The 24,366-nt window shown below is 37.9% G+C and overlaps 2 protein-coding genes across 5 annotated transcripts in view; one reads left to right on the top strand and one right to left on the bottom strand.

The window, feature by feature from the left end:
- LOC106872617 (protocadherin beta-15) overlaps window positions 1-2,234 on the top strand; it is a 70,944-nt gene extending 68,710 nt beyond the window's left edge. For all 3 annotated transcript variants that reach the window (XR_016244174.1, XR_008265511.2, XR_016244173.1), the window contains 2 exons: window positions 524-681; window positions 1,830-2,234. The gene's annotated coding sequence lies outside the window, so the exon portion shown is untranslated. The remainder of the gene's footprint in view (window positions 1-523; window positions 682-1,829) is intronic.
- Window positions 2,235-2,932: 698 nt separating this feature from the next.
- Window positions 2,933-22,596, bottom strand: LOC106872612 (uncharacterized). 2 transcript variants are annotated; one of them, XM_014919651.3, is made up of 21 exons: window positions 22,298-22,596; window positions 19,938-20,024; window positions 19,417-19,473; window positions 18,454-18,532; window positions 18,094-18,320; window positions 17,057-17,180; window positions 15,627-15,725; window positions 15,417-15,484; window positions 14,466-14,634; window positions 13,536-13,747; window positions 12,539-12,656; window positions 12,322-12,369; window positions 11,394-11,542; window positions 10,920-11,121; window positions 10,054-10,238; window positions 9,293-9,368; window positions 8,607-8,668; window positions 8,194-8,408; window positions 7,277-7,414; window positions 5,716-5,895; window positions 2,933-4,951 (listed from the first exon to the last, which is right to left on the bottom strand). In XM_014919651.3, the coding sequence occupies exons 1-21, from the start codon at window positions 22,457-22,459 to the stop codon at window positions 4,690-4,692; spliced, it is 2,919 nt and encodes a 972-aa protein (XP_014775137.1). In that variant the 5' UTR covers window positions 22,460-22,596; the 3' UTR covers window positions 2,933-4,689. The 2 variants fall into 2 exon arrangements, with proteins under 2 accessions (XP_014775137.1, XP_089218247.1); XM_089362121.1 differs by having other exon boundaries at window positions 4,545-4,951; window positions 8,194-8,459.
- Between the last annotated feature and the right edge of the window lie 1,770 nt (window positions 22,597-24,366).

Raw genomic sequence — 24,366 nt, 5'->3', positions numbered from 1 at the left:
CATATTGCCAGATTTTATATGGAATCTATGCATTTCTGCATTATCCTGGGCTTTCTATTTAGTGTTTGTGTGTTGTTATTGTAGTCTTATTAATAATTTATGTTGTTGCTATTGTCATCCTGTTTACTGTTTATTTTTGTAGTTGTCCTATTTAGTGTTTGTATATTGCTGTGATCTATATATTGCATCATATTTATTGTTTGTGTGTAGTGGTATCTATATACTGCTTCATGATTATATATATGTACCCTGCACTGTTGTCCTATATTACCCAGGTATATTCTGGCTATTTGAACAGTGCTGAGTTGGTGTAAGTCTATAATTGAAATAGGAATGTCGTGTTTATTATAAAGGAGCTGAAAAAATCTTCATATTGTTATTCTAGTTATTTTCATTGATATTCTTGTTTTTGTTTTTGCAGTTGTCTTTATCCTTTTTATATTGCTTTTTGTTGTTGTTGTTGTTATCATAATCCCTGTCGTTCTTATTCCATCATTAATAACCATTTGATTCTCCCTTTCAGACAAAGACACTTTTACATATCACAGGTTCAAAAAGGTTGTGAACGTCTTGTGTCCTGGTTGATTGTCAGTGAATCAGCACGCTGCTCATGGCAGAAAGCTGAGTACTACCCCACACTCATCTATTCACCTCTCACAACGTCTGTCACCATTTATTCAGGTGAGCAGGCAAAATACCATTTAGACAAACTTCTATTTTACTTTAAACAACCTATCTAGGAAATCCCTTTCCCTTTCCAGTTGATGAAAGGTTTCCAAAACAATCTCTAAGTAGTTGAAATAACCAGTGATGAAAAGATAGGGAACTGTTTTCTTAGATGGAACTGTGCAGATGTCAAACCTTTTTGTCCCTCGATGGTAATTCTCGAGGGTCAGAAACAACTGTAAATGGAAGATTTGATGTATTCAAACAAATGAGACAGAAAAATATTCTCTTGCTGCAACTGCATCAAATTGTCACAAGAGATTGTTGAAAAGCTTGAATGAACATAAATGATCACATGGTCCCACCCCACCCCTATGGCTATTCGATCAGACTTTGTATGGATGCATCTAGGTGTAAATTGAGAAAACCCATCTGACTAGTCTGGGTTTGGGATTCTGTTACCCGAGACAATGAACAGTTTTTGGAGGAGCACAGCCAAAGTCCTTGGACAAGTTATCAGCAAATATCTGAAGATCAATGGTTTCTTTGGAGATGACAATGACAATCAGATGATGTGAAGTAGATTCTATGACTTTCGCAATGTGCCTTGGTTTGTCTGTAGCTGTGGGCAGGGTTTTGAACAGATTATTCCAGTTTTGGGTTATTGCATACAATTTTTTGCTTTAGAACCAGTTACTACAAGGGATTTTGGTTGTATTCCACAAAAACATTATCTAATTAATTATCCGAAATATTAATTATCTAATTATCTTAACTTTCCTGCTGATAGCCAATTTATGTTGAAGAATGTTATTGGGGGAAGACACACAGGTCAGGCACTGAAAGGACCAATTTGGTAGTTGAACCATTTCCCACAGTCCATCAATCATAGAACCACAGAGTACTTTTGATTGGCCTGGAATCATGATGAAGTTAATGGTAGATTGAAGGCAGATACATACATGACATTCACTGCATTCTACCATATATCTGTAACTAGAGAATGTATGTAGAGAGTGAAAGAGTGAGATGGTGTGATAGTTAAGAATGGGTACAGGGGTAACAATGTAATGTGATGTCAGAGGTCAACTGACCCCTAAAATCTGTTTGTGAACTTGAATTTGTACAACTCAAACATCATGTGATCTTTTGTTTTGCTTCAGGGGGAAGAAGAGGTGATGCTGCGGCAGTCTTCATCAAGTTGATATAGAAACATCAAAACAGTGAGTTTAATCCAAAGGCAAAATCTCAGACATACAACTCCAGCTGGTCCTTTATTTGACCCCAAAAATTCCAATATTTTTACCAAATTGATGAACTGCAATTTGTCTTATAAAAACTCCTGCAGCATGCAATATGGACCCCCAGTTTGAGAACCCATGATTTTGGGGATGGAGTTGAGAGTGTGATAAATGTATTGCAGTAGTTTACTTTAGTCACCATGGTTAAGACCATGCTGGAGCACTATACTGTACTGATCATATTTAGTAGATGTAGTGATTAGTATTCTTGACCGATATATCATAAGAAAAAGACAATTTTGAATAAATCTTCTTTTGAATAAACTTTACATTGTTAATGTGTTTTTTTTTAGGCTATGGCCTGTCCAGCCAATACATCGTTGGTATCGATTAATTTGTGTATCCATAGCCTGCGAAAATCTACACCATGCATATACAGTCTTTATAAATGTGTTACTGGGGCGGTTTTTTACAGCTGGATGTTCTTGAAAGATGCAAAGCCAGCAGATGACTTATTAACTGGGAAGATAACAATATCACTGCTTGAAGCTGAAGGATTTTCAGAGAAGTGGTGCAAATGTAAGCAAACACACACACACACACACACACACGTATATGCTGGATCACCATCATTCAACAAGGGGGATTTTGTTGTTCTCTCAAATGAATTACCTACCTGTGGGTTAATGTGTAGACGGCTGAGTACTCCTCAGACAAGTGCTGTTCCCTCAAAGTAATTCTCAGGGCAGGATCACCATAGCACAGTGTGTGACAAGGATGGACAGAGGTACAATCCACCTGATGAGCTCCTTTGCATTTTCTGTCTCCCCAATTTCACTCATGGGGTAAGGGTCAGCTTGAAGCCGTAGAAAATGACATTTGCAGTGAGATTGAACCAGTTTTGATTGGACTTAAAACACTGGATGATGATGATGATGATGATGATGAATGAAATATGTTGTGTTCCACTTAACGAAAAAGAAACATTACAAAATAGAGATGAAAGAAAAACTAAATAACTCAAGCTGTTTCACTGGTTTTATTCTAATCAAATGTGGTTCAAATATTTTATTTGAAGAAATAAAAATTGTCAGTGTTGTAGAGAAAGCGTTAGTAAAACCTTGTCCAGCCAGCATTTCAGAAGTATCCACACCAAATCTATTTTTGCTACAGTTTAAAGGTGAAAGATATTTCAGAAACCAAGTTTCTGGAAATATGATAATCACTCATCTATAATAATAATAATAATAAAATGAAACCTGATGAAGCAGACATTGAAAAGTTAATTTGTAACAAAACATTTGTTGTACATCAAAAAGCCCGGCACAAACACTGATCTTTGTTGGATATAGAAGTTTGTTAAACCAATCTAAAAATAATTAAATCAACAACAAGACTCAAACCTTACGTGTAAATTTGGTGGGAATACAAACAATATAAAGATTGGTCAATAGAGTTTGAGTCATAAACTTATTTCAATGGCAAAATATCTTTAAAAGTAACTTGTTACCCCACCTTGTTTAGAGCTCTTCTTTAAAATGTGATGGTTTTGACTTTCGTCAACCGAAATACAAATTGTAGCATATTTTATTTCATCTTATTTATTCTTTTTGGTAGTTTTTCAGGATCCAATCAAACCAAAAATAAAAAATGAATTGAAATTTGTTTTCATCGATGACTCAACAAATGTCATGTCTTTGTCTGATCTACATCAAGTAGGTGTGGTTGTTTTAATGTCCACATTGGACAAGGTAAAGAAAATGAAATTAAGAATATTTCAATTAAATAAAGTGGGTGGGGAGGTAGATGTGTCGAAATTTGTAAATTAGAAAAGATATAATGAAAGATAAAGAAAAAATAGGGGGAAAAAAACAGACAAGAAAGAAGTATTAAAACCATGAAAGATATAAAATGACATGGCAAAAATATTAAAATATACAGGAGAAATGATGTAAAAATAATGAGAGAAATTATAAAAACTACATAAAAGAAATATCAAAAGTATAAATATTAAAAATATTTGGAAGAAATTATAAAAAGATATGGCTAAAATGATAATTATAAAGCATGGATGGAATAATAAAAAGAAAAGGTTTCTATATTTTTACAATTTACAAAGGACTAAAAATTCCATCAGTAAAAATGAAGAGAATTATTTACACGTGTAATAAAAGAGATGTAAAAGTAAGAGGTCGTACAGGAGAGTTGTGGACTTCTCTCGGAGATCTTACAAATAAAGAAATTGAAAATATTTACATGAAACTTTCTCAGAAAATGATAATACGATTTCATTTCTCTCCCCAACAAACTCTAAATTTATGCTAAAATATATAACATCAATGTCAAAGTTCATCGAAATCTATAATTAATCAAGCAACTCATTAAAGGATTATTTGCTTGAAGAAACATAAACTTAGACATTAATTGCTAAAATAAAGAAATACAAAGTTTTCTTTACTTTCTTCTTTAGAAATTTTTCGAAAGTTTGTTTTAAAAACTAAAAAAAGATGAAACCTGACAAATCTTTCTCTAAAACCCTCCTCCATTTTCTTCTCAAATAAAATATTTGAACTTGAAAACTAAAAGAAAAAGAAAATTTTAATATATTTTTGTTGCTTTTGTAAAATCTCAGAAAATAATTAAAAATTCACATTTTTTTTTGTCAAATTATTTTGTTATATTTGTCTATCTATCCAACTGTAAACATTTTAAATATTTCACTAACTTGGCAAAAGGGTATATATTTTGCCAAAGATTGCTAAATTTGTTCCAACAGTCTTCTTTATCCAAAACCAGAATCGTAAACTTTCTCTTGAAAATATTTCAAACTGGTCAGAGTTGAGAGTTTGACAGAGACAGATTTGGGAAGAAATATACAGTGTTTCAAGGTAACATCATCTGGTGACTTATAGACATGTGTAGTGACAACCCTTTGTCTCTCAACAACTTGATACCGCCTGGGTTCAGGCTTCTGTAGACTCATGTCAGGTGACAAGTAATCCTCCTGTGTGGTGGCCTTCATCTCGATACAATTAGAGGATTTGCTGAAAGTGAAAACATTACAAAATTTAATGATTTGATTAAATGGGAGGGAAAAAAATCTATCCCAAAATGAAAAGATTTATTGTGAAGCTACATGGGTACTGTGAGATGAAGAATGCTTCCCTTCAAATATCCCCTACAACATCTAGGCTCTGGTATGTGTCCCTTCCAACATGGAGGTTCTGGCAAGATTCTTTCATTGAAGACCACCAGCTATCTCTACATGCATGTCTCCCTCCTCTTCATGCCAATGATGTTATCCAAGGTAAAGACCAAGGGCCGCCAGTGCATAGCCCCAGTGCTGGTGAATGAATACAGTCCCCAAAAGACACCCCTGACCCATCCACTCTCCTACCAATCCACCACCCTGAAATGGTGGGGCTTTATTTATCAGCTTTGAAAGAATGAAAGGCTAAGTTGACCTCAGCAGGGTTTGAATTCAGGGCCCCGTGAGTCAGAACATCCACCTCTCATGACATTTTGGTCCTTAAACAACAACATTTTAGATCATTTCATAATAAACCAATAAAATGACAGCCCATCCTTTGTTTCTCACCTGGAACAGAGCAGAACAGATGGTCCTCTAACAGGGGAAGCAGGGAGAAAGATCCTTGAATGGGTGAACTGGAATCATACATATGATGGCTGACACTTGATGAAGATTAACTGTGATATATCTTAATGTCAGTCAGATCTACTTATGACACATTACAGATATGTCATATGACAGCCACAAACATGCATATATAATAACAAGTTGTCTTACTTTGATTCCAATAATGGGCTGGCTGCAACAGTGCCATCTACAGCACTACATTCTCTTCTGCTCTCTAATTGAAGGTAACAATTCTCTTCTTCCATAAGTTTTTCAACACTCCAGCGTAATTCTGAAAACCCAGGACGCATGGTTGATTCTCTGTGCCAACAATTCTTCATTATGGAATAACTAGAAAAAAAAACTAGACTCTTGAAATTGCTCATATTTTATGTTTCAACTTTATTTTGAAGATAAGAAAGTTATTAAGAATATTCTGGAATTGAGGCATTTCCTTACAGTTCTGTTGGAATGTTGGAGATTCCATGAAGAACATAGCAACACTCAATCACACACACACACACACACACGTATTGATGATTTTTCTTTGAGTCTTATTTAAGTTCTCCTGAAGAGAGATCAAATCAGTTGCTAACAAAGCAACAAGACATTGCGAGTTAGGAGAGTTCCCCGTGTTTGTGAATATGTGGTTGAGCTGGTGTGTCGGTCGAACTGTTGATGCATACATCCAAGTGTGCATCTCTTCACCTGAAGAATCTCAGATGGAATATTTTAGGAATGTCTCACAAATCTTCACTGTGCCACAAATGTGTAGAGTTTATTAAATGCTGATTGGCTACTATCATGGGAGTTTTGTATTTCTAAATGTCCAGTCAAAAACATGAAACTCAGTAACAATCTGAGAATCTTAGAACACACACACACATGTGCGCACGCATGTGTGTGTGTAAGTGTGAGTGTATATGTTGCTGAGAAACATGTCCAAATGTGGGTCAGTGATGGTTTTGTTCCACAGATCACAAAATACAATGCATCACCTGTATCACAGGTATGTCACATGAGAAATATTACAGCAACATGACACATTTAAAATATATAAATATAGTTTGCATTTTAAATCATTGGTCACAGTATAATTCATAATAGGTTTCTCTTATTTCCATTTGTGGCTTCATTAGCTGTGTCAATGGCTATAGTTAAAGAGGGTACTAAAAGAGAATAAGAATGGTCAGTCACTAATGAAATCCCAACACAGGTTTGAAACTAGTCCAGCTGACCCTTTTTTTCACAGCCCTTGAAGATATTATATAAAGTCATTTACACCCATCTATCCAGACAGTATTGGCTAAAATCGGTAGATATATTCCATAATACAGTATTGTATCAAAATACTATTAGCATATCAATAATTTATCACTTCACACACAATAATATCACATATAGATATATTTTTATTTTGCACAATGACATCATCCACAAAACCTTAATTCATCTCTCATAGACATTATCATTTCAATCACAAACATTATTGTATTAGTTAAATGCATTATCACTTCACTCACAAAAACATCTTCACTTCAAACACACACACACACACACATACTCAACAACACCATCATTACACATACATGCATTACTATCCAATGCAGAAACATTATCATTCCACACACCAACATTATTATACTATACAGAAACATTATCACAGTCACCTTTCACCCTGTGAAACATCTAGCAGAAACAAACAAAAAAAAATCTTTTTTAAACTACATACAGTTTTGGTGAACAGTTTGGAGGACAGGACAGGCGATATCCTTGCTCAAGAGACTGATAGAGTTCAAGGCCATTTAAAGCAGGATAGGGGCAACTGCCAAACGAAGTCACTTCCCACATTACCACACCAAAGGACCACCTAAAAAGCAAACAATGAAACAAGAGGTATATATATATATATATATTGTATGTCAAAATTCATGTTGTATGGCACACAACAATTAATGGTTATGATTTTGATGGCGTTTGTCAGTTACTTGATAATTACAGAAGCACGTTAGTAATACAAGTTAAATAAATGAAAAGAATGATGAAAGATTAAAAAAGAAAATAAGAGAAAAGTTTCTTAGCTTAATGGTTGGACATTTTGCGTCACACACATATATATACATATACATACATATATATACATACACATACATACATATATATATATACATATGTATATATATATATATACATATGTATATATATACATACATATGTATATATATACATACATATGTATATATATACATACATATGTATATATATACATACATATGTATATATATACATATGTATATATATACATACATATACATATGTATATATATATACATACATATACATTCATATACATATGTATATATATATATATATACATACATATACATTCATCTACATATGTATATATATATACATACATACATATACATTGATATATACATATGTATATACATATATCATTCATATATATACATATATAGCTGCATATTAACTCTAATAAAATTTATCCAACATAAAATGTGACTAGGAAGGGTTTGGCAGAGTCCTACTACTTCAAGTAAACATCACAATTTGAAGAATGTACCAACCCACTCTCACACTAAACGTCCCGAAAGTCAAAGAAAGAAGGTTCCAAGCAAATCTACTCACACATCACTCTTCACAGTAAATATTTGGTCTTTCAATGTTTCAATGGCCATCCACTTATAAGGAAGTTTCTGTCTGCTTTTCAGGTGATAGAAGTCATTCTCGTAAACATCCCTGGCCAGCCCAAAGTCACATAGTTTGACCAAATCATGGGAAGATACCAGTACATTGCGGGCGGCTAGGTCCCTGTGAATGATCTTTTGAGCTGAGAGATACTCCTGAATGCAAACGAAGAATGATACGTTGACCTGATAATCCTTAATGGTACCCTAATACAAACAAGGATATATTAGGTTGGTTTTTATTCTTTAAAACACATCAAAAGTCATTTAGCAAACAAAATATTATTTTCAATATCAAAAATAGAGATCAATAATCAGGAGTGATCGATTAATAAAGCCTCCAGCACAACTCACCATCCCAATGGCAATCTGTCGAATGTATGACAACATTGTAGTGAATGTCATTTCTGGAAATTCTTGAAAAAGAAAGAAAGGAATCAGTCAAGTTGGTTTTGAAGGAATCCACTTCATAAACAACAATCTGAAAGAGTTTCATAAGAATTAAATTTAGGGAATATTTGTGACTGGGCTTCCCAGGGTAGCAACTGCAGGCTCTAGACAGATTATTGTTTTCTAATAGTTCAGGTAGGACACAGGTAACATATATGATCTTTGTGGAATTGGTGGCAGGTAGAACAGCACTTTTAACCATTTAAAGGATCTCTGAGAGGGACGGCCTGAAGAGAGGAACTAATTCTCTGACAGTAGACATGGTCCAAATGTTTCAATGAATACAACCAAGAAAGGGCCAAGTAGTGGGTGACAACAGTGTGGACCCTACTGAAGGTACCCAAGGATAGGTGGTGGTGAATGGTGATGGTGGTGGTGGATGTTACTGCAAGGAAATGGTACAAATGGATACAAAGACCCAGTATACAGTGAAGCCATAGTGTTAATAGTAAACAAACTGGAACTTGATGATAATTAGCAATCAAGTCATTTTACTCTAACGAAGCCCTGAATCTATGGTGCAGGGTTTCAATAAGTGTCATCAATGCATAATAAATATAATTAAATGAATAAATAAACATTATATATACCTTTCAAATGGTTGCTGCTGCCAGGCCCAGGATCATTCTGGTAACCATATTGGGTGGTTCTAGCAGTGTGGGGGTCCTAAGGAGAGAGAGGTTAGACAGGAAAGGGAGGGCGTAGCAGCAGTAGTAGTGAGGTAAGTTAGAGAAAGAGAGTGGCTGATTGTAATGGAGGGAGGGGGAAGACAGTAGTGGAAAACAAGGAGAGGAATTCATGCAGATTCACACACACACACACACACACACATATGCCTTCACACATAAACATAATCCCATTGTGGGACCAGTGAGGGGACCTCTTTATGGTTGCCCACCTGATAGAAATAGCACTCAAATCATACCTCTAATTACACTCCACCATCTTAAAAAGAGAAAGCACACACAATTGCTGTCACGCCTCTTCTACTACTACACCTGAGCTACTGAAGCTTTTGATCACAGGTCTGCTTATTCAAGGTTAACGTCTGGCAAAACAACAACAACAACGAAGAAAAAGACAAAATTTCACAACACACCCACACCAAACCCACACATATGCATAACCAGCAGATGCACATAACAGCAAACAAATGTTGGTGACAACAGCATATAACAGAGGTGCACCTAACAACAGGTAAATGCATGTAACAATAAACAGGTGCACCAACACATGAAATTCACACAGCGCAAGAACAAGGAAGTGTCTAATGGAAATTCTCAGGGATGAGGTCTCATTAATATCTGAAAGTGGCCCCCAATGAAACAATGATGAAGGTGAGCCCACTTACCTTGTCCCTGAACTTCCTCAGGTAATTCTGTAAATCCCCCAGTGGACAATATTCCAACACCAGAACCGGTTGGTTCCTAACACAGTAGTGACCAATGAGACTGACAATGTGTCTGTTGGAACCAAGATCCCTCATGGCACTAATCTCAAAGGACAGCATCTTTTTGTCATTGTAACTGGCATTGTCTGAAGAATTAACCAACAGCAAATAGATTCAGTGTAACCAATGGCAACCAAACAGTATTCCCTTCATTTCAAACAATTATCCTCGCTCATTTATAGAGGAAGAGTTTCCACCTAAATTTTATTGGTTTTGAACCTTAAACATTTTTTCTCTCTCATTTCATTTGTTAGGTTGAGATCTGATTAAAGATGTTATAGAATCTAATTTATTGAAAGGTTAACTATTCAGTGGAATCGAATGAATAAACGAACCCTCTCAACAGGTGAAGGGTTCCACAGTAAAGGCATCCTGTATTGGACACCTGATCATCACAAAATGAAAAAGATCAGCTCAAAGCAGACAAAGCTCTACATTCAATTAATGGCACCATGGCAAGACACCATTCTTCTTGGGAGAGAAAAAAAAATGGACCAAGAGAGTAAATATAAATACAGCCAGTTCAGGAGCAATAGATCTTTTGATTTAACATAGCCAAAAGACTGACCACCTACATACCATATGTGTCTTAGATCAGGCCTGAGGTGAAAGAGTAACATATCTTCTCCACACCACCATACCTTAATCATCACTAAGTAAAACTACCTGAGGTCAGACAGAAGCAATGTTTATATCCTGAGAACTGACCAAACCTCAATAACAAAATCATAAAGAAGTTGTTTTTTTTGTTGATTTTATTTTCTTACCTTTCAACATTTTGACAGCAACAGTAGTCTTGATACCTGGCAAAGTAGAACTGATGTATTTAGCCCGCATCACCTTCCCAAAGGCTCCTTCACCAATCACATCCATCAAGTGTACTTGATTCGGGTCCAGTACATAAGAGTCTTTGCACTGTAGGGATGGTTGTGCTGGGACCCTTTTCGCACAGCGGGGTTTCTCAATGTCCTACAATTAAAAACATTGCAATGCAATGGTGGCAAACTGAAGTGAGACTTACCTGTAATTCACCTGAAACTTGGCTGCATTGTGCACTGCATATATTATGCAATACATAGCTTGCACCCAAAGGGCTTGTAGGCTTGGGACAAGATTTAATAGTTACCCCGCTTAGTCTGAATTGACCAAGCAGTAATGAGAGACTAAAATGCGGTTAGCCTGTCTTTTATATATGAATGAAATGGTAAGACTAATGAATCAATGGTGGTGATCCAACTTACCTTTGTATGGTGACTTTTACCACAAATAGAATGGACATTCTTGTGATGGTTAATCAAGAGAAACATTAGAGTGACCACTAAAGCCAGCAACATCAGTGAGATAGGGATGACCATGGTAAGTAGGGTGGACACTTTTACATCAAAGGGATCTGTATAATAATAATAATAATAATAATAATAATAATAATAGTTTCAAATTTTGGTACAAGGCCAACAAATTGAGGGGAGGGAGTAAGACGTTTATGACCCCACTTCTCAACTGGTACTTTCGACCCTGAAAGGATGAAAAACAAAATCGACCTCAGCATCATTTGAACCTAGAACATAAAGATGAACAAAATGCTGCAAAGCAATTTTTCTGGTGTGCTGACAATTCTGCCAGTTCACCCAATGGTTTCAAATTTTGGCTCTGGGCCAGCAGATTTTGCAGGGAAGGGGAAGGCGATTACATCACCCACCCTAAAAGGATGAAAAGCAAAATTGACCTCAGTGGAATTTGAACTCAGAATGTAAGGAACTGAAGAAATGCTGCAAAGCATTTTGTTCCATGCACTAACTTCCAGCTTACCACCTTAACAATAATAATGATGATGATGATGATAATAATAATAATAATAATAATAATAATCATCTGAAAGAAATGGAGAAATGTTTGAAAGACAAACATCTTGAAATAGAGGTAACCAGAATGTAGAAACTGAAAATAATTCTTTGGCTACAATTAAAAAAAGATGTCAACAAATATAAGAGGGAAAACTACAAAACTTTCATATGGCAATGACAATGATGATGGTGGTGATGATAATGATGATGATGGGATACATGATGAAGACAGCAACAAACAATGATGAGAATGATGATGATGATGATGATGGCAAGCAGTGATAAATGTCATCATAAACAAAGAACTATGACAGAAATAACTCACAGAGCGTTGCCACAAACCTCCTCTCCACAGGATCCAATGCCATAACATCTGTAATTAAATAAATAAAAAAAACATTGAATTAATTAGCAAATATTCCAAATAAATGTTGACCCAGCCACCAAGACCCCTATTGGCAGACATATTTTCACATCTCATCACCCGTGCAACATGTCCAAACATTAACAACAACACAAACGAAAACAAAACAATGACTTACTGTCAGGTTGCAGCAGAATGACATTTGGTTGACTGAGGCCCCCTTTGGAGACTGTCTGTACAGTTACTTTGTACTGGTAGCCATGTTGTAGACCTTTTAGGACACAGGTAAGGGCCCCCTGACAGAGAAGATAAGGAAGATGAAAACATGTTAATATAAAGTTAGATGGAGATTAAAGTTTAAGTCGGACCCTGTCAGATGTAGGAGAGAACATCAGGGAATGAGATAAGCAGTGGGCATAGATTGATAGCAGAGTGAGCCCAAAGTTCAGCTAAATCTTTCGGGGACTCCCCCACAGCTATAAACATGCACATGAAAGTGAGGTAAGGTTTGAACCTTAGCAGCTACTAACCTTGAAATGGCTTTTCTACGGCTTATATTTTTCTTCCTTCTCCTCCTGCTCACGATCATCATAACCTTCATTATCAGTGAACACAACAAAGGAACCTCTATGTAGTTACAAGGACCACTAGAAATAATAACCAAATTTTCATCCTTTCACATTCTACCAGTTTGAAAATAATTATCTAGGTGACCAAGTTAGTAGCAGATGTGGATACTCTGAGAGCATAGCTGTGAGAATAAGATAAGGCTGGGCAGAGTTCAGAGAGCTCCTACCCCTGCTTGAAATTATGAATGAACCCCTCATGGTACTTGTAATTGCTGGGGGCCTACAAATTTCTCAATTTCCTTCTGACAGTATAGTTTACCTATATGGAGGTGACCTTCTGACCTAAAGGGGGTGAATACATTGGTGTCTTGATAACTGATTGAACTTCCAACCATTAACCAATCATTTGTGAACTGAACGAGGGATTTGTCTGCCAGGCAAACCGATACATAGAGAATTATTCAGCAGAGACCCAACACAAAGGTTAAACTAAGATTTGAACTTATTGGCTATAGGCCTGAAAGCCAACAACTTAACCCCACAACCAACGTATTTTATATTTTGAAATAAAACATATCTACAAGAGTAAAATAATAGAAAACATACTGGTGGAAGTTGAATTCTAGCCCTGTCTGGTTTTATGTAAGGTGCCTGTAGAAGGGGCACCAGTTTCATCCAAGAGACCAAGTATCCGGTGATTGGGTTTCTGTTTGAGAGGTGGGCAGGCGCTTTCCACTTAATATGGATAATTGAACTGTTGCTTCCATTTCTGTTGACTTCTGCTTTCCAGGAATGGAGGTTACGGACGGATTCTGGAGCTGGTTAGAAAGAGATTATATATAGATATACTTCGTGTGTGTGTGTATAGGTGGGTGTGTGTGTATGTACTTTGGGCATTATTACACAGAATTTCGTAGGTGGAATTTCTAGACAACTGGCGGCTGAGGTAATAGCAGCAATTTCTTTTAATAAGATCGACATAGAAAAAAAACAGATCCGATTATTTAAGAGTTACTGCAAGGGACACCACTCTGTTAATGAGTCCACTGCTGTTACTGCATGGGTTGTTTACCCTGGCGTCTGCAACGAGTAGTTGAAACTAGACGTTAAGTGTGAGGCGGGGTGGGGCAGTGAGAATAATAACAGCTGGTATGGTGAAGTCGAGTGGGGTGGGAGTGGAAAAGGGAAGCAAAACCCTGGAACTCCTCAACCAGAGCCCCACTACCAGATCTCGTTTAAAGTCATACTACTCAGTATTACAACCATCCATACATCCCTCCCTCCCACTCTCAATTCCTCTCCCCATCCCTCCTTCCTTTTAAATTCTTCATACTCAGTATTACAGCCATCCGTATGTGTGTGTGTGTGTGTGTGTGTGTGTGTGTGTGTGTGTGTGTGTGTGTAATTGCAATTGTTTTTGTTTATTAATGAAATAAAAGAAGTATTCACGATATAGATTTTATATTTATTACATGTATACTTACTAATAATTATATTGCTAAATAGAGAGAGAGAGAGAGAGAGGGGGGTACTTACCACAATGAGTGTAGCTAAAATTGGTGAGTGTGAAGCAAGAGGGTGTGGTGAAGGATAAATTTACTGGACTACTGAACTGGTTAAACTGCTGGTTAGTGGCCATCAGAGATAAATTGTAGCGGTCAGAGAAGTGAAGATCCTTTATAGTATATTCTGGTTTGAGGGGCAACTGAGGAAAAAAACGCAGAGATATTATTAGGAGAGACACAGACATAAACAGACTCTTACACATATTATCGTTCATCATCATCATCGTTTAACGTCTGCTTTCCATGCTAGCATGGGTTGGATGGTTTGACTGAGGACTAGTGAACCGGATGGCTGCACCAGGCTCCAATCTGATTTGGCAGAGTTTCTACAGCTGGATGCCCTTCCTAACGCCAACCACTCTGAGAGTGTAATGGGTGCTTTTATGTGCCACCAGTACGAGGGCCGGTCAGGCGGTACTAGCAACGGCCACGCTCAAATGGTGTTTTTTACGTGCCACCTGCACAGGAGCCAGTCCAGCAGCATTGGCAACAACCTCGCTCAAGCAAATTATTGGTGATATTGGAACTGCAGAATAAATACGAAGGAAAGGATGAATAAGAAGGAAAAATCAGGAAACTCCAGAGAATAAGGCACATAGAAATGGCACCGATTGTGGCTGGTGCACTGCAAGCAGTTAATAAAAGGTTGGATGCATGGCTTGAGAAGCTAGGAATTACCATCAGAACAAGGCTGACACATAAAACAGCCTTGTTAGGAACAATGAAGATTCTAAGGAGAAAGTTGAAGGAGAAGGAAGGATCCAAAGGTGTAAAAAAGATGGGCTGGTCATGGCTGGAAGTTCTTTGAATGTGATTGTTCAAACAGAGCTGATCTGAAACTAACCACCACCACCACCACTACCACCATCACCACTACCACCACCATCACAACCACTATCATCATCACAGTAATTATACTCACCCCAAGGTTCTTTGAGTTGAACTCCTTAGTGGAGGAGGTCCATTTGAGTTTATAGAAACAGCTTTGGTCTGAGAGTAGAAGAGAAGACAGGATATCAGTGTGACAATGGCATGTTACAGTGTGACAGAAGTGTGCTAGTGTTATGTGACAGTTATGTGCCATGGAAAGGATGTCAACGCAATGAAGATATGAAAGGAAAACATTATTCACCTCGTTTCGTTTGCCATTTTATTTTGGCTGTAATAGTGTCTTCATTCAGGGTGTGCCCCATCAGCTCCAGCTTGTGGATGGGTTGTGGTAAGGGGTGGTCTGGAAAAAAGAGAAAGAAGAGGAGGAGGAGTGGGGAGGAAGTGAGAAATAATATACAAGGATGAAGTTGTTGCTGTTTAGCCCTACAGCAAATTTTATCAAATAGTTTCCAGATATGACTGTCCCACCTTTTTAGTTTCAGCTATTCTACTTCCAAGACTACACTATCCCATGAGTAACTATTTTTCTAAGAGTGTGATTTAAGGGGTTTTTTAGCTTCTGTTTGTAAAAGGTTAATCATAGTCACTACATGGCTGGAAAGGCCAGACGTGCAGTCCAAAACAGACTGACCATCTCCATCTCTCTTGAGCAATGCACAACAGCCAGTCACCCACCTCTTCTCTCTCACCTCAATCCAACTGCTGCACCACTACTATAATGGTCAATTCTTTTATTCAGTGTCTGTCAATTTTTGGTCAACACAAGCAGATCAATGGATCGACCATTGGGTCACTGGTGGCAATACTGACAATGGAGGATGGAGAGTTGTGACCCTCAGGGAAAGAATAAATACCAGAAGGTGTTTTTGCTTCACATACCAGTTCAACAGCAGCAACCTTTTAACCTACACACACACACGCGCGCGCGTGTGCACGCATCACATGCTGATTGGTTTTGATAAAAGAGAATTCAAATCGTTGGCTCAACTGAACTCTGTACTCACTAAATTAGCATGTAAGTAGTAGAGTATTCGACAAACATCTGTACTCTAATGTAAAGCTCCTGGGCACAGCATGTGGCAACATGGATCCTTTGAATTACAAGTTCAGCCCATTCAATAGAAAAAAAATACCTTCAATAGATTGAACAGCGAGTTCAAACCCCAGTCCACTTGACCACTATATCCTTACCAATGACAATATCCTTTCATTCAAATTCCATCACTTAAAGGAGGCCATAAGAGTTGCAGCCAGCCTCCCACTTTGTCTTACCCAGTTATCAGCCAAATTAAGAATTTATCTTGGACCCTAATCAGTTCAGTATTTGCCATTGTTTGTGTTATTTTAATAAGAAGATTACCTAGTAATGGTATCTGTCTCCTCCCTCTTTTCAGGGTCTCAGGCTGGTTTCTCAGTGAGAGGTTCTTATACTCTCTTTCACAAGTTTCATTTTTAATCCTGCTTGGTGTCCACAAACCTTGCTCACCTTTTAAACTAAATGGAGGTTCATATCAGTTGCTAATTATGAAATGATCTCTACTGGGTTGCATAATACCTCTAGCATAAAGTACCTGACCTGACACATGCATTGAGTATTTGGTGACCAAACTGTCCTTGTCTTGATTGTGTGTTGAGCACTTGGTCCTTAAAGAGTGACCAAACTGTCCTTACCTGGTATGTGTGTTGTCCATGTTGTTGAGCCCATACCAACAACACCATGCTGGCTGACAGCTGTCAAGCGTAGAGAGTACCTCATATTGTTGTCCAATTTCACTGGGAAAAGGGGACGACTGGTCTACAGGAAAAGTGAAAGATTGGCAGTCAAAGAGAAGATACAGTTAGTGGAGAAGAGGAGTTATAATCTAGAAGACAGGCAGAGGCTGTAAGGTGTAGATATCGGGCACAATCAGTTATTGAGGGGTTAGGAATAGGGGACATCAGTTGGTGTAAGAACAGCTAAAAATAGGGAACAGACAGTTGGTGTAGGTTGAAAGATAGAAAAAGAGGACAAACATTTATTTCTTTATTGCCCACAGGGGGCTGAGATAAACAAGGACAGACAAAGGGATTAAGTCGATTACATCGACCCCAGTGCGTAACTGGTATTTATTTAATCGACCCTGAAAGAATGAAAGGCAAAGTTGACCTCGGCGGAATTTGAACTCAGAACGTAACGGCAGACGAAATACCGCTAAGCATTTCACCCGGCATCCTCAGATTATTGTCATTTATTTCTGGATCAGTCCTGATAAAAGACATTCCAGCTATGACCACCATTTGTCAGGAACTCCATTGTCCTCTGTGTCTTTTTCTTTATATGATTAAAAGCTATAATTTGTGAGAGATTTCACAGCAATTCCATCCCCACCCAGCCCACTTTCTTTTAAATACTCCCCTGCCCCCAACAATTTCAAATATCCAGGATCTTATCCACCCTATTGTCTATGCTTTCCCTACAATTATTAAACCAACAGAATTTCAGATTCTTTTACCAACCCTTTCTGTTCTAATACGGCAGGTCACACAGTGAAGGACATTTCGCTGGTATTTCTGACAGGTCAAAAGACTGTCTATTGATGTTTATAACTAGAGTGTCTTTCCTCATAGCTTTGTTAGGCCAAGGCTCACTTGGGGCCACACCGCAAACTCCCTGAGAACCTGAAAGGGCTATGAACATTACCTTAAAAGTAAAGCTCTTCTTTACTTACATTTGCCACAACATGCCATTTTTGGTCATCGTTTTGTTTCACCGAGACCAGAACAACAATAGGTCCAGGGGAAGGCTGTTTGTGGCTATAGGTAATATTCCAGTAAATGTAGTAGATAGAATGAAGGAATAACTGGTCAGTCCACCACATGTCTTGTTTACAGATGATGTTCGGCCCAATAAATTGAATGCCAGTGGAATGGTTCGCAGAAGACAAAGTTCCCATTTCTAAAAGAAAAGCAGTAAAAACAAAGAACAATCAGTTGTAATTATGGATTTACTTAATGAGGCATAATTAATTATCATCTCACACTCAGGGAGTCACTCAGCAAAACGTGCATAGCAAAGTTGATTTTCTCACCCTGAATTCTGTCGTTGTTGTGGATCCATTCCTTCAAATACTGAATCAAAGCACATGTTTTACGGCATTGCTGTGAAGGCTGAAACAAACAATAGAAATATAAGACGGCCAGAGAGGGAGGGAAGGAGAGAAGAACAGACAGACAGTGTGTGTGTGTGTGTGTGTGTGTGTGTGTGCGCACAACTTAGTGGTTAAGGTGTTCAGCTCTTGACTGAAAAGTCATCAGTTTGGTACCCAGTGGCACACTGTGTCCTTAAGCAAGATACTTTACATCACTCCAGTAGTCTAATCAGCAGGCAAAATATGAGTTGTGCCTGTGATTCTAAAGAGCCAGTTTTTTCCATGGTTCCTATGACCTTCCTCACAGCAACCCCTTTACACAATGTACAGGTGACAGTCGACTGTGGCACCAGCATTAGAGAGGTTGTCATGTCTTCAGACTTGAGTCTTCTCTGGATTACATTGTCTTCACAGTAGAGGATGCCTTCTTTGTCAGGGTTAAATGGAGTAAATAGGTAGCATGGGGGTATGTTAGTGATTCCCTTTGACTCCTGGTGGATGCCACTTCTGCACCACTCAGGGTCGTCTATTTGGGTAGTCATTGATGGTGAGGGTTTTACAAAACTGGAGTGCAAATCCTATTTCAACCCCTTTTATGACACAGGGGGAATGTCAGATCTATTCTTTGACATACTGGTCCCCATTCAACTTTAGAGCAATATGAAATGAAGTGTTTTGCTCAAGAACACAACACACCACCATTCTGAGAATTGAACCCACGATCTGAAGATTGTGAGTACACCACTCTAACCACCAGGCCATGTACCTTCACAAACAGAGTAAAAGTTGAATTATATTCTCCAACAACAGCCATAGCCAGAACTTATTAAATTAGACCAAAAAGAAACTAAAATAGTTTTCCGTTTAACCCAAACTAGTTCCAATAAGTTTTACAGAACTTACGCAATCTTTCAGACATGTTGCTTCAGTTTTCTTCTTCCAATGACATGGTAAGAGAGCCTGTTAAATAAGAACACTCAAAGACAGCTAAATAGGAATAGTCAAAGACAGTTAAAACATTATTACATTTTGGAAACTATGACGGATCTTATTGGCAGCAAATATGCGTTTTCCACAAGAATTCCATTTAAAAAATCTAATTAACCAATCATTGGTTTTGTTTCTCATTGCTGCACCATTAGTTCCAGTTACCAACACCATGTAATCTCCCTCTCTCTCTCTTTACCAATCAATCTATCTAACATTATGTCTTTATCTGTTTATCTGTCTACCTCTCTTTATTAATCTGACTTTCTGTCTACTTATCTCTATCTTGTCTGTCAGTTTACCTATCTCACACACACACACACACACACACACACACACACACACACACACACCTGCCACTCATTTCTGCCTTTTGCTATGGAAGCTAATCTATGGAATTCCCCCGGAAGAACAACACACACCAGAACTGAACTCACCTGATGGCAGATGTCATCTTGACAGTAAAATGGTCGGTAAAGGTTGTATGTAGCTAATTCTCCTTCCATTGACTGCTGGACACCAAACTAGATAACAGAAATAGAAGCTAAAACACACATAGATGAAGGCCTCACGTGAAAAATCAATATTACAATTGGAGAATGACAGATTGGAATGTGGGGACAAGGGCAGTTTTTTCACAATGTTCTTTGTCTATTGAAAGGCACTGCACCCATAACCTTCACTGGAGTTCCCAGGTTAGTGAGTTTAATGGGGTTTGAAAGTATTGAACAACCACTGGAAAAAGAAAACATTGGTAAAGACATAATTCCAGGCAGAATACATTCCAGGAAAGGACGATTATGAGAAGCGATTAGTGAGAGGTGGACAATATGGGTGGGGTAATGAGGAGAGAAGAGAAAGTTGAATAGATCTGTATAGGCATCGTATGAAACCTAACAGCTGGGAAAAACAGAGGCCATAGTAGTGGTAGTAAAAGTAAGGAGAGGACACATCATGTCTAAAGGCCAGAGGTTAAGACGTGTTGGTGAGGAATTGTCTCAGTCGTTGGCTGGTACTAACCCTATCAATCCCAGGATGAAAGGCTGATGGGGACTTCAGCAGGATTGGAACTCAAAACAGAAGGTCTGGAAAAACTACAACATAACACCTGGTCATCAGTCTAACAATTCCGTAATGACTAATCGAATCAAAATAACAAGGAACTTTTTTAATGATTGGCGCACTAAAGAATTTTTTGTACGATGAGGAAAACAGTAAGGGAGACAACTCCAAATTATTTCTTGTAATAGTGTTGATTCTCTGCATTAAATCTGTCCATCGCTATTTGAGATGGAGTTCTTGAGTAACTAAGTCATCTCCAGATGATAAACGATAAGATGATACTATGGAGACAGGTAAACGGTACACAGTGGTTGTCTGCAGGTGCATTGGATGGTTAAAAAGTGTAGCTATGGTTGTGCAGGTAAAGACTTCGTTTCGTAACTAAGTATTTTTGCGTTCATTCCTATAACACAGCACCTTGGCCATATGTCTTCTAGCAGACTTGGCGAGCCCAATATTTTGCGAAGGGTATTTGGTAGACAGAAGCTGTACACAAATCCATTGTATGTGTTTATCTTTTGCCCATAAACACTGTCGAGAACACTAAAACACAAGTGCTTTGCAAATGAAGTCCCTACACACGTTTGTTTTTCCCTCAGTTACAGACACTCCCCTGTTTAACGATCTGATTTACTACTGGTATAAACTGATTGAAAGTTAATCTGTCCCTCTCTGAAGAACATGAGTCTATTTAAGTCATCATCCTAAGGAATTGTATTACCTGTTCTTAAAGGCAACCTGTTGAACAGCGGCCATGTAAAATAGTGTTCGATACACAAGCAAAACGAAACACCTGCGGTATATTTGAGTTCGAAAAGATTTAGTAAGCATCTACTTCAACCCTAACCCTAGCACAAAATAGATAAGTATACGAAGTTTGAAAGTCTTTCGGTACCAAAAACACTACATAAAACATAAATGAAAACTGGTGCCCGCGTTTTGAACAAGATCCCCTCCCCTTCAGTGATCGATAGTTGAGAGGTCAACAACAAATTGTTCGTACTATTGAAGGATGGCGATAATGGGCAGTTTAAAAGAATGTCTTCCTTAAACACAAGTAGACACAATTTCTGGTTCAAATGAGAATCAATCGACGATCTTTAATTATTCTATATGGTACTAATTTAGCTGAATTTTAGTACAATGTGGGTCTTAAGAAGAAAAACATCAATTCGCAAGATTTATAAAAACGTAAGCAATCTTCAAAGATGGCGCCTATTTAATCACGTGACATGGAAACTGGAAAGAAAATATTTAATGACATGTAAGATTCATTGAGGTCTGTTTCGAGGTCAGTGTGAATTAGGGTGCTAAGAAGCTAATATGATTGGATAATACTTGCTACACGTGATCAGCGTCACGTGCTCAAATATAAACTTTATCTTTATCCATTCTTCCTAGGATTGAACCAACTCTCATATGGCAATAGAGAAGAAAGAAGCGAGGAGGACAGCAATATATTCCGACAATATTGACAAATTATCGATAACTGGGCATTGATTAATACTGAAATAAATATACAAGGTCTTTTCTCGTAATGAGGGGAAGGGAGCTGATTAACTCGATTTCAGTATATTACTGGTATTATTTTATCTACCTCTGATGCATACAAATTGGGATCGTTATTGCAGTGTTATGTTTAAGTGTCATTCGTGTGCTGTGTTGATCCGTGAAACAAGACTCAATACAAACAATTTATAGAGGAGGGCGAGATGAAATAAAGATGGCGAATTACCTTAGCGAGACAAAGAGCTGTACAACGAGCCTTCACTACAGCAGATTGCAGGTCGTCTGCTTCATTGGTTAAATTAGCACCAACCACCGAAAATAGATAATATTTGAAGAAAATCCACATGATAAAATAATGGGAATCCATTGAAATATTTTTTGTTTTCATCAAGATAATTATTTCTCTTGTTGTCCAATATATTCAGTGTAAAAACCATGAACTTCTTGAAACAGTAAGATATTTCGACTGTGGCTTCTCTTCGCCTCTGCAAAGACTCATGGGTAATCAGTGTTATTATGCAAATACTGTGAAATGTTCTACGTCCGGTAAGTGACCAGCCTTCCCCGGAAACTGAGAGGGATTAAATGATAACAGGGCCAAAGTTGTTTGATAAGGAGAACGAAATTTTTGTCAAGTGTAAAATTTATCTGCTAAACCACACTACACACAGAAACATCTACGTATATAGACGAACACAGCACGGGCGCCAGGTATTAAGACTTTTTCATTAATCCATCGTTAATTGTCCAAATGTACCAACCAGCCCTGAGCAATAACTTGGGAGGCATACAAGAAACGGTCATTGTAATATCTAGCAATGTAGCAGAATCGTTAGTACAGTGGACAAAATGCTTGGCTGCAGTTCATCTGCCTTTACGTTCAGAGTTCAAATTCTGCTGAGATCAACTTTGGCTTTCATCCTTCCGGGGGTCGATAAAATAAGTACCAGCTACACACTGGGTCGATATAATTGACTCATCCCCTCCCCTGGACTTGCTGGCCTTGAGCCAACATCTGAAACCAATATTTTGCAATTTTTTGTTTTGTATTTTCCAACGTCCCCCCCCCTCTCTCTCTCTCTCTCTCTGTATTTAACAACTCTGGATGGTGATAAAAATAGATATCATCCATCTGCTGGTGTTTATTCATTTGCCGCTATCATCAGATTCGCGCGACCAAACTCTATTCTCGCCTATCCTAACAAGGGACCAACACGTAACCGCTCAACCGAAAAGAAATAGCAACTAAATTTCAATTAAGTTCCAACATGCAATCTTGACGAAGAAAAAAAAAAACAGACAGATAAGACAATGTAGTCCTAGATACACTATTCCCGAAAGGAAAAGCGGGATGGCCAATGTTTTTGTTTTTTTAATCAAAGTCAACTTCTGCACTTCATTGTGTAAAGATTATGGGACTCTGTGCACAACGTTACGGCGTTGAAGAGGTTGCTTTCCGGTAATCGCCTAAACTCATTATGCTCTAAGTGGCCCTCCATCCTTTAGGAATCGATAGAATATTAATCCTGGGATCGATTCTTTTCAAATTCTTTCTGTCATTTTCTCTCCTTCTGGAAGAAATCGATTGTGTCCAGGGCTGGAAAAGATCTTTCATCTCCAGGTCTAAAACTGCCAAATTCAAAAGTTACGATGACACCCCTGCAAATCCATCAAGGAACTTGAGGATGCATAGCAAGGCATGAAGAATCATACATTTCTTATTTGTAAGTTAATTATACTTTTTGACGGGAACGATGGGAGGAGAAAATTGTGGAGAACATTAGAGGGGGAGAGCCCAATGTAGGGAGACGGGTGTATGTAGGGCTGAGAGAAGAGGAAGCATATGATGGGCTTTGCTTGGGGCATCGGTTTAACGGGTGAAGGGAACTCCATTGAAAGACAGTTTAATCCCAGCGAAGACACAATAATCCCTGGCCAATAAGACAATGGATTGTTTCTGTGAATATTCCACAAAGAATGGGGGTGGGAGCTGGATTGACAGACGGACGGGAAATACCTTGTGGTATTTACCGACATCAATTTACGTTCTGAACTGCAATGGAATTTGAATTTCTTGCTGGTGACGTCGTTAAAACTACCAGTCATGTACTGGGATCCACGTTTCCCTCTCCCTTATGTGTGCTCTCCTGTCAAGGTAAATACGAAAACTACTTTCGTTTCAAGATCTCGAGTTCAAATTCTGTCTGGTTTTTATCTGTCATCCCTCATGGGGAGGAGTTGCAATAAATGATGTACCAGTAATAAACGGCGGTCGTTTCACTTAGTTTTGTTTCT

This window comes from Octopus bimaculoides, chromosome 14, assembly GCF_046866305.1.
Source record: "Octopus bimaculoides isolate indiv1 chromosome 14, ASM4686630v1, whole genome shotgun sequence".
Taxonomy (NCBI): domain Eukaryota; kingdom Metazoa; phylum Mollusca; class Cephalopoda; order Octopoda; family Octopodidae; genus Octopus; species Octopus bimaculoides.
Note: the sequence above shows the minus strand (reverse complement) of the source record. Positions and strands in the feature narration are given on the sequence as shown.